The 15,310-nt window shown below is 34.5% G+C and overlaps 2 protein-coding genes across 2 annotated transcripts; both read left to right on the top strand.

Annotated features, from left to right (window-relative positions):
• The first annotated feature begins 1,037 nt into the window (after nucleotides 1-1,037).
• On the top strand, nucleotides 1,038-6,655 carry LOC114737355 (glycoprotein 3-alpha-L-fucosyltransferase A-like). Its single transcript, XM_028925277.1, is given in 8 exon segments — nucleotides 1,038-1,725; nucleotides 2,524-2,665; nucleotides 2,668-2,683; nucleotides 3,043-3,284; nucleotides 4,174-4,278; nucleotides 4,945-5,101; nucleotides 5,512-5,739; nucleotides 5,906-6,655. Coding segments are annotated over 8 exon segments (1,602 nt in total). The 5' UTR covers nucleotides 1,038-1,269; the 3' UTR covers nucleotides 6,162-6,655.
• Nucleotides 6,656-9,633: 2,978 nt separating this feature from the next.
• Nucleotides 9,634-12,713, top strand: LOC114737357 (ferredoxin--nitrite reductase, chloroplastic). Its single transcript, XM_028925280.1, has 4 exons — nucleotides 9,634-10,141; nucleotides 10,626-10,980; nucleotides 11,086-11,374; nucleotides 11,781-12,713. Exons 1-4 carry the CDS (start codon nucleotides 9,769-9,771, stop codon nucleotides 12,519-12,521), a joined length of 1,758 nt encoding a protein of 585 aa, XP_028781113.1. The 5' UTR covers nucleotides 9,634-9,768; the 3' UTR covers nucleotides 12,522-12,713.
• The last annotated feature ends 2,597 nt before the right edge of the window (nucleotides 12,714-15,310 follow it).

Raw genomic sequence — 15,310 nt, forward strand, 5'->3', positions numbered from 1 at the left:
GTACCTAAGCGAAGAAAGCAACCTCTCCAGATGGTCCATGCTACTTTCGTAGGTTGGAAGCTTTTTGATTGCTCTCATTAATTTCAATTAATTAGTATCAAGTTTTGAGTATTTCTCATTAAATCATTTATTTAAAATAAATATATAACAACTGATTTCTTATAAAAAGGCCAGCATTACCCATCGTCAAACTCTTCAATTCCAATTATTCATTGTAGTCATCGTAGTTTATATTTTTCCAATGATAGGAACTTACTTCTAGTCATTTCTATCTCTTAATTTCATTTAACCTTAATTTTATTCTATATATTCTATTTATGCCACCTTTACTTTTATCCTTTAAATTCACTCAGTTTTAATTTGATTTCTTAAATTCACTCTAATTTTTTACTTTTATCTCCTAATTTCATTAATTCAAATTTGATTCATATTTTATTTCCTTAACAAACCATTTGGCAGTCATGCTGTTAACTAATCTGATCGTGGCATTCAACACTCTCAATTAATTAGGTCCCAATCGGGAGAAACTCTCTTAATGTGATTCATTAATATTATCTTAGCTTTCACTTTTTTTTTCCCCTTAAATTCAATTTATATTAATTTCACCTTTAAATTTTAAAATTACTTAAATATTTTTTCTCTTTATTTTAAAAATTTCATTTATCATTCTAATTTTGATAGGGTTAGAAAGATGAGTAGCCTTAAAAATTTGAGATCAGAACAAAATTAATTAATTAGAAGATTTACAAATTTATAAGTAAATTCTGTTTATCGCTATTTATTAAAAGTACACTCTACAAACATATGAAAGGGGTTAATGGGCTATAAATTCATTAAAAAAAACTTAAACTAAAAATATTTAACACATTTTTATTTTAGAAGTATGTTTATGTTTTTAAAATAAAAATGTTTTATATAACTGGGCCAGAAAATAGTTATGATAATATATATATTATATATATTTATATGAATCTTAGTTCATCCGAAATAAAAACAACACACATTACTACCGCACACCGTAGACTTTGGATTGAACGTGGAAAAGCCGGTGTTTCTTCCTTCCTGAAAGTCCAAGTCTTCCTTTCCTTCTCCCCGAGACCCAGTCTCAGCAATCAGCATTGAACCCTCTCCCAACCCTTCCCCTTTCGCATGTAAACTAGTCGAAGCTATAACAGAACTTTGTTCAGTTACAGATCGCGGTTATTTCTTCAAAGCTTCTTTCTTTAAGTCTCAGAATTCTTGGTTGTCGGGAGCATTTAATTTAACTTAATGGGTCTATTGTCAAATCATAGAGGCTCAAGAACAGAGACAAACCAGGAAACTTTACCGGTTTCCACAGCTGGTTTATCGGTGCCGCCCAAGAAGAGATGGTCCAATCTAATGCCGCTGTTCGTGGCCCTTGTGGTCATAGCAGAGATCGCCTTCTTGGGTAAGTTGGATGTGGCGAAGAACACAGTTATGGTCGATACGTGGGCGGACTTAATTTACTGGTCTCCTGAAGTCGTACCAAAAGATGATTTGGGAATAGCTCATGAAGTCGTACCAAAAGATGATTTGGGAATAGCTCATGAAGTCGTACCAAAAGATGATCTGGGGGTAGATATGCTGGGTAGGGGTCGGAGTTCAGAATCTGAGAGCTGTGAGGAGTGGTTAGAGAGGGAGGATGCTGTGACGTATTCAAGGAACTTCACAAAGGAACCTATTTTGGTTAATGGAGCTGAGCAGGTTTATTGAATTTTAACTCTTCATTGTACTTTCCTTATATGCGTTCCTATTGAAGAAGATCAGCTAGCCGTTGACGAATAAGTATCACTACTCTCATCCCCATTTTATAAACATAATAGTCACTTCTGTTCCTCCTCTTAAAGTGTTGAACTTGAATTATTGGTGAGCCAGTTGACTTCAATCAAATTTAAGTTGTTATCGCCTGATAGGTATATGTTTTCGGCATGCTTATGGATACAAACTACTGCACTTTGTCTAAGTTGATAATGCTCAAGAGTTAATGCACTGTAACAATGTCTATCATTCTGGGAATGCATATATGGTCTAGTGTTGATTGGTAAATAAGTAATCAAATATTAGAATGAACTTTCCTATAATTGTATATATTTCCCTGTTTACTTGATTGGCGAAAATCACTCTGGAAAAACTTTAGGTACTTAACCATGTGCATGCTGGCAAAGTGTCGCTCTATTGATGATCCTGTCCACATAACATTAGTAAAGTTTTAACTGGCATGATTTTCTTCTTCTTTTTTTCATGGAATCATATGAATTATGTTTTCAAGGTTGGTATTATCAAATCATTTTTTGTCATTACTAGATCGCTCTATATATTTACTTGTGAAACAATGTTGATATATTTAATTATACAAGGTACTCTGCAGTTTATGATGCTTTTCTATTGTTGAATGCAAGTTTTTCCGCTGATCCTCTCTGGGCTTTTATTTATTTCTCTTAACTATCTAATGTTCTTTATTTTTTCCCCTCATTTTTTGATTCATGCAAACTCTATACACAGGAGTGGAAATCTTGTGCCGTTGGATGCAACTTTGGTTATAATTCAGGTATCAAACCTGATGCAGCATTTGGCATACCTCAGCAAGGTGGAACGGCTAGTGTTCTGCGATCTATGGAATCTTCGCAATACTATGCAGAGAACAATATGCAATGGCAAGACGGTGGGTAAGCACTATCATAAAGCATTAAGTCCTTAGGTTAAACCATTTTTGGCTTTTGTGCTGTACAACCTGATCACGTTGCTTTTGTGTTTCTATAATTCCATCGAACGGTATTCTAGTGTAGAGAATTTACCTAGCTGAATGCCATGGGATTGTGGATCCAGTGAGTGTGAAAATAACCTTGAGGACAAGACTAACGTGGTAAATGGCTGATAATTTGCAAATGATATAATTAACAAGTAATGACTAATGTAGAATAAAGACTATTATAGGTTTTGCCTTTGCTCAAAATATCATCCCCCCCCCCCCCACTCGTGGAGAAGGGTAAATAACTAATACTTTTATGTCTTGTATACTAGGAGGGGATATCACATTGTAATGACAACCAGTCTATCATCTGATGTTCCTGTTGGATATTTCTCTTGGGCTGAGTATGACATTATGGGACCTGTACAACCGAAAACTGAAAGTGCCCTTGCAGCTGCTTTCATTTCCAATTGTGGTGCTCGAAATTTCCGGTTGCAAGCTCTTGAGGGTCTTGAAAAAGCAAACATCAAGATTGATTCTTATGGTGGTTGCCATAGAAACCGTGATGGAAGAGGTACATTCTAGTAATTTAATATCTTTTCAAATCTTTTGTGCTTCTTTTAATGGAGTTATGTTGTCAGAGTTGCCACTACTTTGTGCTGATGACCCCATCAGGCCTTTCTCAAATTGAAGTCAGTGCCTCCTCCGCCCTAGGATTGCTCAATGATTATTTTTTGTTTGATCATCAATTCCCCTTTTTCAATTGTTGATTTTTCAATTTATCATTTCTGAAAATCTTGGACAAGTCATTAGGTGATTGGCCATTGGGTCTCAAAATTAGACATGGTAAGACTAATCCAGCTATGACGTGCTCGCAGATGCACATGACTCCCAACAAAAGATTTTTAATCCATGAAATATCCAGTTTTGTTTGTAAATAAAAAGGGGGGAAAATATCCAATCTAACTCCTAAGCTGTCAGGTTGTCATCCAAGACGAGGTTCCGAGGCTCTTAAACTGCATCCCATGTCTACGATTCTGGATCCATTTAATTTCAGTTTTTCATTCAATATTCTGTATGTCAAGGTGGTGGTTGGGCCTATTTCATCAGATGAAAAGAATTGACTGACTGCAAATATATTGTACTACAAACAGTACAAGATTTTTGTTTTACCCTTTAATAGTAGACGAAATTTTACTAAGGAGAAGTTCTTTGGAAGCAGAAAAATCTCTATGTCTCTCCTAAGCATTTTAATAGCATACTTTTATCAATTCCCTCCTTTTAAACATCAGTGTAAATCATTGTGATGATTCTCAAACCTTGATAATTTAAATGCAGTAAGGGATTGGCTCATATAAGGATCATTTTTCGTAGGTTTTTTTTATTTTCTTGTTTATAACAATGCCATCCATTTTATTTATATGACTTTGTTGCTTTGTTGATATTATTTTACATTATTGCAGTGGACAAAGTGGAAACCCTGAAGCACTACAAATTTAGCTTGGCATTTGAGAATTCAAATGAGGAGGATTATGTAACTGAAAAATTCTTCCAATCTCTTGTTGCTGGTATTGGAAATAACTTTTGCTTTTATACCCTCATTCACACTTACTAGATGTGCAACTTGACTATGTAACACAACTTTCTTTTTCTTGGCGTTAGAAATACTTCCATGAGGCCCTCGCATTTAATCTGTTCATTTTGCTGTTCTTTGGCCCAACTATTTCTGCATTTCCTTCAGTTTCCGATATATTATTGGAAAATTATATACTTGGGATTGAGTACACACTGTTAGATGTAACTTGACTGTTATTTATGATAAATGTTGCGTCATAAATGTATTGGATAAGATAGATAGTTTCCTTTTATATTCTTGATAAAAAGTTATTGATTAATTGTAGGTGATCAACTTGCATAATGCTGCTTTTGTGGCTAAACTCTTTTCAGTCTAACCTAATAATGACCTCATGAATTCAATTCTAAGATATTCATGGGAACTAGCAGCATGACGGCCCTCTGTAAGTGAAGGGGCTTTGGAAGAGCAATATAACGTAAATTATTAGAAATTATGGAGCTTACAGAAAAATGAAGGATATGCTTGACATATGGATGAACAGAAAAATGCTAGTAACATTTGTAATTGGTTCTCCATCCTTGAAAATTGTCGTGCATCTTAAAATATTTGCAATAACCTTTCATGCTTCTAATCTAGAAATTAATCTCTTTCATCGTAGGTTCTGTTCCTGTTGTGGTTGGCGCTCCAAATATTCAGGATTTCGCCCCAGCCCCTGGTTCAATTTTACATATTAGAGAGCTAGAAGATGTTGAATCAGTCGCCAAAGCCATGAAACACCTGGCAGAGAACCCCGAGGCATATAACCGTTCACTGAGGTGAAAACAGTGAAACTTGAGTCTCTTCCCTAGCCTGAAAACCCCCACATCTAGTAATGCTGTCTACTTGTCCCCTTTTCTGTACTCCTCTCTTTTGCAAGTGCTTACATTCCATGCAGTTATTCTTTATCAGTCAGTGCTTAAAACTGCTTTTCACTGACCTAACACCAAAACTGAACTGTGTAACATTATCAAATCAGGGCAGTGTGATGTTTTTACATTGTCTCCCAAAGAATTAACCAATAAACTTGAGCTTTATAATGTCAGAGCGGCTTACTATTATCTGGTTTTGATATCTGAATGCACCATCTTGATTTCATTAGGTTTTCAAAACGTAACTAGATGTTGGCATTGTGTTCTTTCTCTACTTAAATGATTAATATAAACACTTGTGTCATCTGTTGATTTAGATGGAAGTATGAGGGCCCATCTGATTCTTTCAAGGCCCTTGTGGACATGGCGGCAGTACATTCATCTTGCCGCCTTTGCATTCACTTGGCCACAACGATTAGAGAGAAGGAAGAAAAGAGCCCAGGCTTCAAGAAGCGCCCCTGCAAGTGCAATAGAGGTTCAGAAACTGTATATCACATATATGTGAGAGAAAGGGGACGGTTTGAGGCGGAGTCCATTTACTTGAGGTATGCTTCTTAGTTCTTACTTCAACCAGTGTTCTTTCTCTCTAAGCTATAATCTATCCAAGTTACCATCAGTCATACAGACTACCATTTCAGATATTTCTGACATTTTAAGAATATCATGATGTTAACCCGCTGAGAACTCATTACTCTGACATGGACTATGCAGGTCAAGCAATCTGACTCTGGAAGCTTTGAAGTCTGCTGTGTTAAAGAAGTTCACATCCCTGAATCATGTACCCATATGGAAGACAGAAAGACCAGAAAGCATAAGAGGAGGAAATGAGTTAAAAATTTACAGAATATATCCTGTAGGGTTGACACAGAGGCAGGCTTTATATACCTTCAGCTTCAGAGGAAATGCTGATTTTAGAAACCACTTGGAAAGCAATCCATGTTCCAAGTTTGAAGTCATATTTGTGTAGCATTGTTATTTTATGCTCTCTCTTCCCTTTCTATGAATACCTAACACCACCTTCAGCTTCTCGTTGCAGGCATTGATATCTTAGAATCACTGATGGAGGGGTTTAGCTTTAGTACGCAAAAGAAAATGGAAGGAAAAAGGTGTCTGATTTGAATCAGGCGTGGCTTTTTCCCTCTTCTCTCCCAGTTATCTCAATGGGAAAGTAGATTTAGAAATGAGTCGAGAGGTGTGGCATTTTTAACCTCTTAATTAGGTGATAGAGGGATTTTTATTTTGACATCTGGAGGGAACCAGGCTTCATTTTTAAACTCATTCCGTGCATGATGAGAAGCTATATAAGGAAGATTCCTTTTGGATGTATTTAGTTGTTATGATTTGTCTAAATTATAACTATAATCTGAACATGTCCGACAGGTCCTGTATATTGTATCAAGGAATCGCTTGTTATTTCATGCGCCTTCTGATTGCTATTAGTATTATTACATACGTTTTTTTTTCCCACGAATATTCTTTAGGTGATTCTATTTTGTTTCAGTAGACATTTTCAGTTCTTGTCTCTAACTTGTATTTTTCCCCCCTTGGTACGTGTAATGTGTCGAGTTGTTTCGTTCTCAAAGATTTTGGAAGAGAAATTTGTTGTTACCGTTTTTGTTTCAATTCTTGAATCTATTTTGCCAACTAATTAAGTTATCATTACCTAAGAATAGATTTATTAACATGAGATAAATAGATATATACTACAAGAGAAGTAGAACGTGCTTGTTTGAAATCTAGACTGTTTTAAAATATATTTCACTTTACAAAGAATGTAGCAAGTAATAAAGATGATTTTTTGAAAATTCAAAACTAAATTTTTCAGATTAAATTTAAAAAAATTATAAAACATTGAACTTTCAAATTATTAACAAATTGTTGTTGAGATGGCAAATGGTCTCACTCTCGTAAGGAAAAGAACATGAGTTTGAATTATGAAAAATGCTCTTGTGGCAAAGTTGGTAAAGTAGGCTGACGGTGTGGGTTGAAGTAGCCCTATCTAAATTTCATAAATAATTAATTTAACTAATTTTTTTATCCAAATTTATTAAATAGGTCTTTTATGTGTGTCTATATGTAGATATCACATGTTTATTTAATCTTATAAAGGTGTGTATAGTAATGACAAATAGATGAAAAATAAAATATGAACGATGCTCTTTATATAACTACACACATATATAAAACGCTTAATTACATATGCAATGATATGAATGACAAAATGAGGCAATGTCCAGGTGGTATTTGAGAGTCAAAATCCTTCAACAATATTATATAATATATTAGGAATTTCATGAAAAAGTTTTTTAAAAAAAAACAGTGCAGGCCAGAGTAATCCCCATTCGTGGGCTGGCAAAATGCCAACCCGAGTCTGTCTTTTTTGACAAGCTGGCGGGTTAGGCCTTGCTGGTTCTACTGAGTGGGAAGATCTTAACCTCTACACTCTCGGTTCGATAAAGATTATTCTCAAGTCCAAAATGATTTGAGGATGCCCTAAATTATACTAAAAAAATTTCAAATTAAACTAATATACAAATGAAGATGGTGTATTCATTTAAAAATATAAATAGAAATAATATGAAGATACGAAAAATCTCATTGAAGTAATTCATAGTCAATTCTTCCAACTTAGTATGAAACAAAAGAGTTAAATTGGTAATTTTCTGTTCGCAACAAAACGGTACTTTTCTAAACTTTGAATTTTATAAGCCAAATTAACGAGGAACTAATGAGAATTGAATCTAACAGAAAGAGTTTGTTCTTTATAAATTAGTGAATTAAAGTTTAGATTCTCGCTAAGAGAAGTATCTATATTTAGTATCCAACAGTATCTTAAATAAGATGACTTCCAATAAGAGAATATATGCACCAAAAAACACTTTTAAATCTGGAATATTCAACCTTGTTACAATGCGCAAGCAATCATGTCATCATGTCAGCTAAAGATTGTTTCAAGTTGGTATTGGCCCCAAAAAAAAAAGTAAGTTGCAAGTTGGTAACATATACTTGAGTTGCGTCATTCCATCACTTTTGAGATTAAGACTTGAATAATCAGATTATGACTAATTGTGGAGATTTGTAAATTATTTTTCAAAACACCCTCATTTAATATGACAGCAGCAGCTCTTGTCTGATCCGTGGATGAAGTTAGTACCGCAAGGGAAATGGGTGAAAGATAATATTATTCTCTGAGGTTCTTTTATTGCACGATTTAAAAAATAATTAAAATTAATTATATAGCACGTATTTATAAAGAGTAAGAGAAAGAAAGTATTAAAAAAACATAATAAATTTTTTAATTAATTAGAGATAAAAAAAGAATAAAAACACATTAAATATTCAAACAAATATAAGTAGGATCTTATAGAAAAAAATCAATATAATTCAAATTTCAGACTTTTATAAACAGTGAAGGGAGTATTATTTATAATTTATGGATTGGAGAAGTCAAGTGGTTCACGTCCTTGCATTGCCAGGGCCACTACTAGGGGAGGGGCGAACCACAAACAAAAAGTCAAAAGGAATAATAATAAATAAATGAAATAAAACTTTTGCCGCTTCCGTATTTGGTGTGCATGTCCCTTAGATTATTGGAAGTTTTATTTATTATCAAATTTACATAAAATGTTGACATAATTCTTATTTAATAAATCTAATTAATTAATTATAATTGCAAAAGACCATAACACCCTTCCTCCCTTTCAAGAGGAAAAATTGCGAACAACCGACACAGCACCGGCACAGACACGGTGCATCCTCCCAATCCTGTGATCTAAGATGTTAAATCCCACATCTTAAGACACAGATAGGTAAATCTCCCGAATCTAACATATAAAAAATTAATTAGTACATTACTAATTATTTTTTATAAAATATAATAATCTATATAAGTATTTTAGAGATATCATATAATATAGTTATAATTAAGTAATTCGGTAACTTTTTTAACTTCTCTAAATTACTCAATAGTAATGAGTCTTATATTTAGAATTAGAAGAATATTTTATTGTTCACTTTGAAATTTGTGATTTTTCATTCATTTATTCAATAAAATTTTCAAAACATTGCATGAGAGTTAATCTAGTTAAAACTAATTCAATGCCTTTTTTTCGTTTCATATATTGCCAACAATATATTTAAAAGAAAATGCTAAACATATACGTATATAAATAAAATAATATATGTTGGCAAAAAAATAAACACACTAATACATATACACGCAAAATATCATTCTTCACTGAAAACATTAAAAAAAAAAAAATCTTATCCCATTTGTTGTCCAATTGTGCAAAACTAAAAAAACGTGAAGAATCGCCGAAAATGATTCTCAAAAGCGAAAAAATAATGGCAAGATGACGATGAAACAAGAAGGCAATTCTGTGGTCGAACCACAAAACAAGGACGACCCTTAGCCTCATCGAAAGGTCCTTCCATCTCACAAAGGAGCTCTTGCTCGCTTCTAAGGTCCTGCCTCTCTTTCAGCCTCTCGTTCCTACAAAAATGACCTCTTTTCTCTCTCACACCCATTTCTGTCATCACCCCAAGCTTCTGTTTGACACACTCTCTGCTTTCAAATGGCTTCTTCTTTCTCTGTTCGTTTTCTCTCTCCTTCCCTTTCTTCTCGCCCCAAGCCGACATGGGTGATCTCTGCAACTCCGGCGACGACGACTCAGGTTGCTTCTCCGCCGGAGGTGGATACGTCGAGGTTAGAGCCTCGAGTTCAGGAACAAGATGGGTACTGGGTTTTGAAGGAGAAGTTCAGGCAAGGCATCAATCCTCAAGAGAAGGTCAAGCTCGAGAAAGAACCCATGACGCTTTTTATGGAAGGTGGAATAGAAGAGTTAGCTAAGATGTCTCTTGAGGAGATTGAGAGCTCTAAGCTTACCAAGGATGATATTGATGTCAGGCTCAAATGGCTCGGCCTCTTCCACAGGAGAAAGCATCAGTGTAAGTTTCACTAATTCTCAACCTTTGAGGACATGCTATTATATAATTGATTGTTATTTGTTCGAGCTTATATTTCCGAGGTAACTTTTTACTCATACACGGTCAATAATTAATGTTAGATCAATGAGACTGAATTTTCTGAATGGGGTAACAGCGACACAACTTTTGTTTCTATTTGTTTGGCTTCAGATGTATAGAACTTATATGAAATTCATGATTCTTAAATTACTCCTTCTTATCTATTGCGGATTCAAGTATGTGCCAGGTGTGAATTAAAAAATGTGTGAGTCAGCTTCTGTTATATTCTAGATTATTTTTTTTCCGAGGTATAATGACGGCATTGAAATCATTTTCATGGACGGGAACCAAAGAGAAAATGTAGCTATATCTCAGGGATTAAAAATCGAAATTTTCCTCCAAAAGAAATGCTATATAGCAAGAAATATTTATGTTTCTGAAGTGAATATTTCCATTTCAAAATCAGATGGTAGATTCATGATGAGGCTGAAACTTCCGAATGGGGTGACAACGAGCGCCCAGACAAGGTACTTGGCGAGTGTGATAAGAAAGTATGGGAAAGAAGGGTGTGCTGATGTGACAACAAGGCAGAATTGGCAGATACGAGGTGTGGTGCTGCCCGATGTTCCAGAAATCCTCAAAGGCCTCGCAGATGTTGGATTGACAAGCCTCCAAAGTGGCATGGACAACGTAAGAAACCCCGTGGGCAACCCTCTTGCAGGCTTTGACCGAGATGAGATTGTTGATACCAGGCCTTACACCAACTTGTTGTCCCAATTCATCACTGCTAATTCAATTGGCAACCCAACCGTCACAAACTTGTGAGTTCTAGTGCCACTTTTAGAGTTTCTTGTGTATAAACTTATGATCTATCACAGAGTTGCAAGTTATAGTGCCGCTTTTGAATGTTGTAATAATTTGAACAGGCCAAGGAAGTGGAATGTCTGCGTAGTGGGGTCCCATGATCTTTATGAGCACCCGCACATTAATGATCTGGCTTACATGCCTGCTGAAAAAGATGGTCGATTTGGGTTCAATTTGTTAGTGGGTGGTTTCTTTAGTCCCAAGCGATGCGCAGAGGCAATTCCACTAGATGCATGGGTCTCAGCTGATGATGTAATACCTTTGTGCAAAGCTGTTCTTGAGGCCTACAGAGACCTCGGCGCCAGAGGAAACAGACAGAAAACCAGAATGATGTGGTTGATTGATGAACTGGTAATTTTATCACTTCTACTTATCTTACTTCCCTGTAATGTTCATTACTCGACTAAATGTATTATGTTCATGTTTTGTTCAAGCGGTTACATAATATCCTTTACAAACTCTGACAGGTGCCCACCAGTCACAACAATTTTTTTTTTTTTTTTGAAGCGCCAATGTCAAAGTAACCGACAAGTTACTAAGTTGACAATTTGGAACTTAGACTGCATGCATTTGCTGGAGAAGATTTATCCTTCTTGCTTCAGAAGCTCAAAAGCTTTAAATTTAAGAGGATCTAAATCCTCCTGCAGCATAAAAATATGTGTATCAAGAAGATTGTGAAGTATAACATCTAAAATGTCCTTGTGTGTTGGGAAGCATTGTGTCGAGTCTAACAGAATTGCGTGCTTTGAAATTGCAGGGGATAGAAGTATTCAGGGGAGAAGTGGAGAAGAGAATGCCAGGAAAGAATCTGGAAAGAGCAGCTCCGAAAGACTTGGTTCAAAAACAATGGGAAAGAAGAGATTATCTAGGTGTTCATGCCCAGAAGCAAGAGGGCTTAAGCTATGTGGGGCTTCACATACCAGTAGGTAGAGTGCAAGCAGATGAAATGGACGAGCTTGCTCGTTTAGCAGAAGAGTATGGCACTGGTGAACTCAGGTTAACAGTGGAACAAAACATCATAATCCCCAATGTAGAGAACTCAAAACTTGAAGCCTTGCTCAAAGAGCCGCTTTTGAAAGACAGATTCTCACCTGAACCATCTCTTCTGATGAAATCACTGGTTGCTTGCACTGGGAATCAATTCTGTGGGCAAGCCATAATAGAGACAAAAGCAAGGGCCTTGAAGGTGACTGAAGAAGTTGAAAGGCAAGTGGCTGTGACAAGACCAGTGAGAATGCATTGGACAGGGTGCCCTAACACTTGTGGGCAGGTTCAGGTGGCGGATATAGGGTTCATGGGATGCATGACAAGGGATGAGAATGGTAAGGTTTGTGAAGGTGTGGATGTCTTCTTGGGAGGCAGAATTGGGAGTGACTCACATTTAGGAGAAGTGTATAAGAAGGGTGTCCCCTGTAAGGACTTGGTGCCTCTAGTGGCTGACATTTTGGTTAAGCATTTTGGGGCTGTCCCAAGGAATAGGGAAGAAGGAGAAGAATGAATGAATGGTATTGTGGTGATTGTTCAGTTGTTAACCAATCTCTGTGAAAGATGGATCCTTGTGAGGGAAGTTATAGAGATGTAGTATACCAGCATTAAGTAAATGCCTTTGTTTGTTTTAGTCTTGTACAATTGAAATTCTATTTACTCTGAAATAAAGGTTGCAGACCTTGTATGGTCAAGGTTAACTAATTCTTTTAGTTCTTCAAGTTCTCTTTAAGTTTTAATTTAGTTATTATAAAAATAGACATCTTAATCTGGATGAAAAATTTCTGCCTATGCATACTTAATGTGGGAATGCGTGAACCTATACTCTTACCCACTGTGTTTTTTTGACTTGGAGTTGTTTATTTGCGGCTTTTCCGTACCACTCCAATATGACAAAAATCTAACTCCCAAGCAGCCATCAGAATGCAAAAGCATAATTATATTCAAAGATGTTGCTTTATCTTATCCCAAACATTTGAGAAAGATTTTAGATTTTGTAAGTCTAATTCTTTTTTCTGTAATACTGAATCATGATGCTGGTAAAAAAAAAAAAAATTGTGAATCATGATGCTTTTCTTTCCATCTGCCAAGCAAGTTATTTATCTCATCTTCTTTCCTTTACAGTGATAGTAAATGATGGAAAAATCAGACATTTCTTTTTCAATTCACTAGACTGTTTGGGTAATTCATTCATTGTTTGACATCAAAATTAATATTTGAATGTTACAACTTATTTCAGCGATTTTGGGATGAGTTTGATAAGCATCCAAACTCATCATATATGAACTATCTAAATTTAATTTTCGTTTTAATTTTTTTAAAATAATTATTTTAACAGGTATAAAATCTAAAATAAAGATAATCTCTTAATTATATTTGTTTTAAAAAAATATTTTTATTTAAAAATAATTAATTGAAAATTTTAAATTTGGACTGTCTAAATTTAATATAGATAGTTCAGATCTGCTAAGTTTGTGTGTCTATCACTCGCGGTGAGTATGTAAACCAGATCTAGGAATATGGCATTCTATTTAGTTTGATTTTTTTGTCCAACTTCATTCCCCCTGCATTTATAATTGATTATTTTAAATGTATAATTCCCCCTGCATTTAAATGCATGATAAATCTATTCCTATAAATACAGGCGCAACATGCTTATTCTAATGACTAATGACGGAATTGGGCCAAGTCCTTTGGATTGGGCTAATCTCTTTCTTCATTTTCTATTGGGCCAGTGGTCCTCAATAAGGCATGCTTCCATGAAATTGAAAAATAAATCAATGAAAGAATGAATGTAAGAAACGTTGCTGAAAAAATTTTTCTCTATCACAAAAGTTACATCTTTCCAAAGTGGATTCCCTAACCAAATTAGCTTATGATATGGAAAGGAATTTTTGTTTCATTGACATGAGGGAAACTAGTGCCTTTTCTTCTTTTTGAAGATAATAAATTTTATAATGGAAAATTTTTCAGCAATTTTTTGATAAACAAGAGCACGTAAGAACTCAAATAAATAAATCAGAAACTTTTCCCATCATTTTAATGAACATTAAAATTGAAAACGACGCTTGCATTATTGAGTATATAATATATGCATGCAGTTTCCCAAAGTCTAAAGAGATCAATCTCATTAAATTATATTTACTACTTTGCATTAAATTATGAAACGTGACGCAATGTAAGTGTGTGTGTGTGTGTCTATATATATATATATATATATATATAATCAAAATATTTGTGGCCTCTAATTTTTCCCTATCAAAAATGCAAACTCACGAGTTGGCAATGCACATACAAAATTTTCAACCAATAATCTACCAACTTGCAGCGCCGTCCGAATGGTCTACCACTCCATACCGATCGATCAGCAAAATATCAGCCAATAAATGAGACTAAGATATGACTGAGAAATATTAATAATAAATTAATATGTGTGTGTCCGTGTGTGTGATCCAACAATTGAATTTGGACCATATATAACGTTATTTTTTAAACCAAAACGAACCGATCAGAAGAAGCACACTCTGCATAATTATTACCCAAAAAAAAAAATCAGATTGAGGCGTCCATATATGCTAATTCTTGTTGATAAATCCGTTGTTGTATTATATTGTGTTGTCCGAAACCTGATGAAGACCACTTCCAATAGGGTGTGAGATTAAAGGGCAACCATACATTTTCCAATTGGAACATTTATTTGGCAGCATTAGATGTCAAAAGGGCCAGCACAAGTGTTCTTTATAAATGCCCTAGAACTTATTTCACTGATCAAAACTTTGGATAAGTAGTTCAGTTTTCATATATGGTTTAAAATGGTGGTAAAGCACCTAATATTACATCTGATCCTTGATATAAGACTTAATTAACTAATTTACAGAAATTTAAAATGTTACTAAATTACTTAATTATAACATATGTTAAATGATCTCTAAAATACTTGTGTATATGATTAGATTATATATCGATTTATAAGTTAGCCAAATTAATTTTAAGAAAACGATAAATATAAATATTTTTAAGTAATTTAATAATTTTTTTAATTTTTTCAAATTAATCAACTGGATCTTATATTAAAGAGAAGAGATTGTAACTTCAAAACCATGCAAGTGATTCATTTATGGTAAGATTTGAATCCATGACCACATTCTTACGAACTTTTGTTGGCTAAAGTGATTATTATTTAGAGCTTCAAAACGTTATGATTTCAAATATAAATCATTTTTAACTATCTCATAACCCTTTGTGCGTACTAATAAAAATAGTTTAAAACATTAGGTTTGTCATAAAATTAAAATAATTTTC

Source organism: Neltuma alba, unplaced genomic scaffold, assembly GCF_004799145.2.
Source record: "Neltuma alba isolate B1F8T4 unplaced genomic scaffold, ASM479914v2 tig00013435_pilon, whole genome shotgun sequence".
NCBI classification, from domain to species: Eukaryota; Viridiplantae; Streptophyta; class Magnoliopsida; order Fabales; family Fabaceae; genus Neltuma; species Neltuma alba.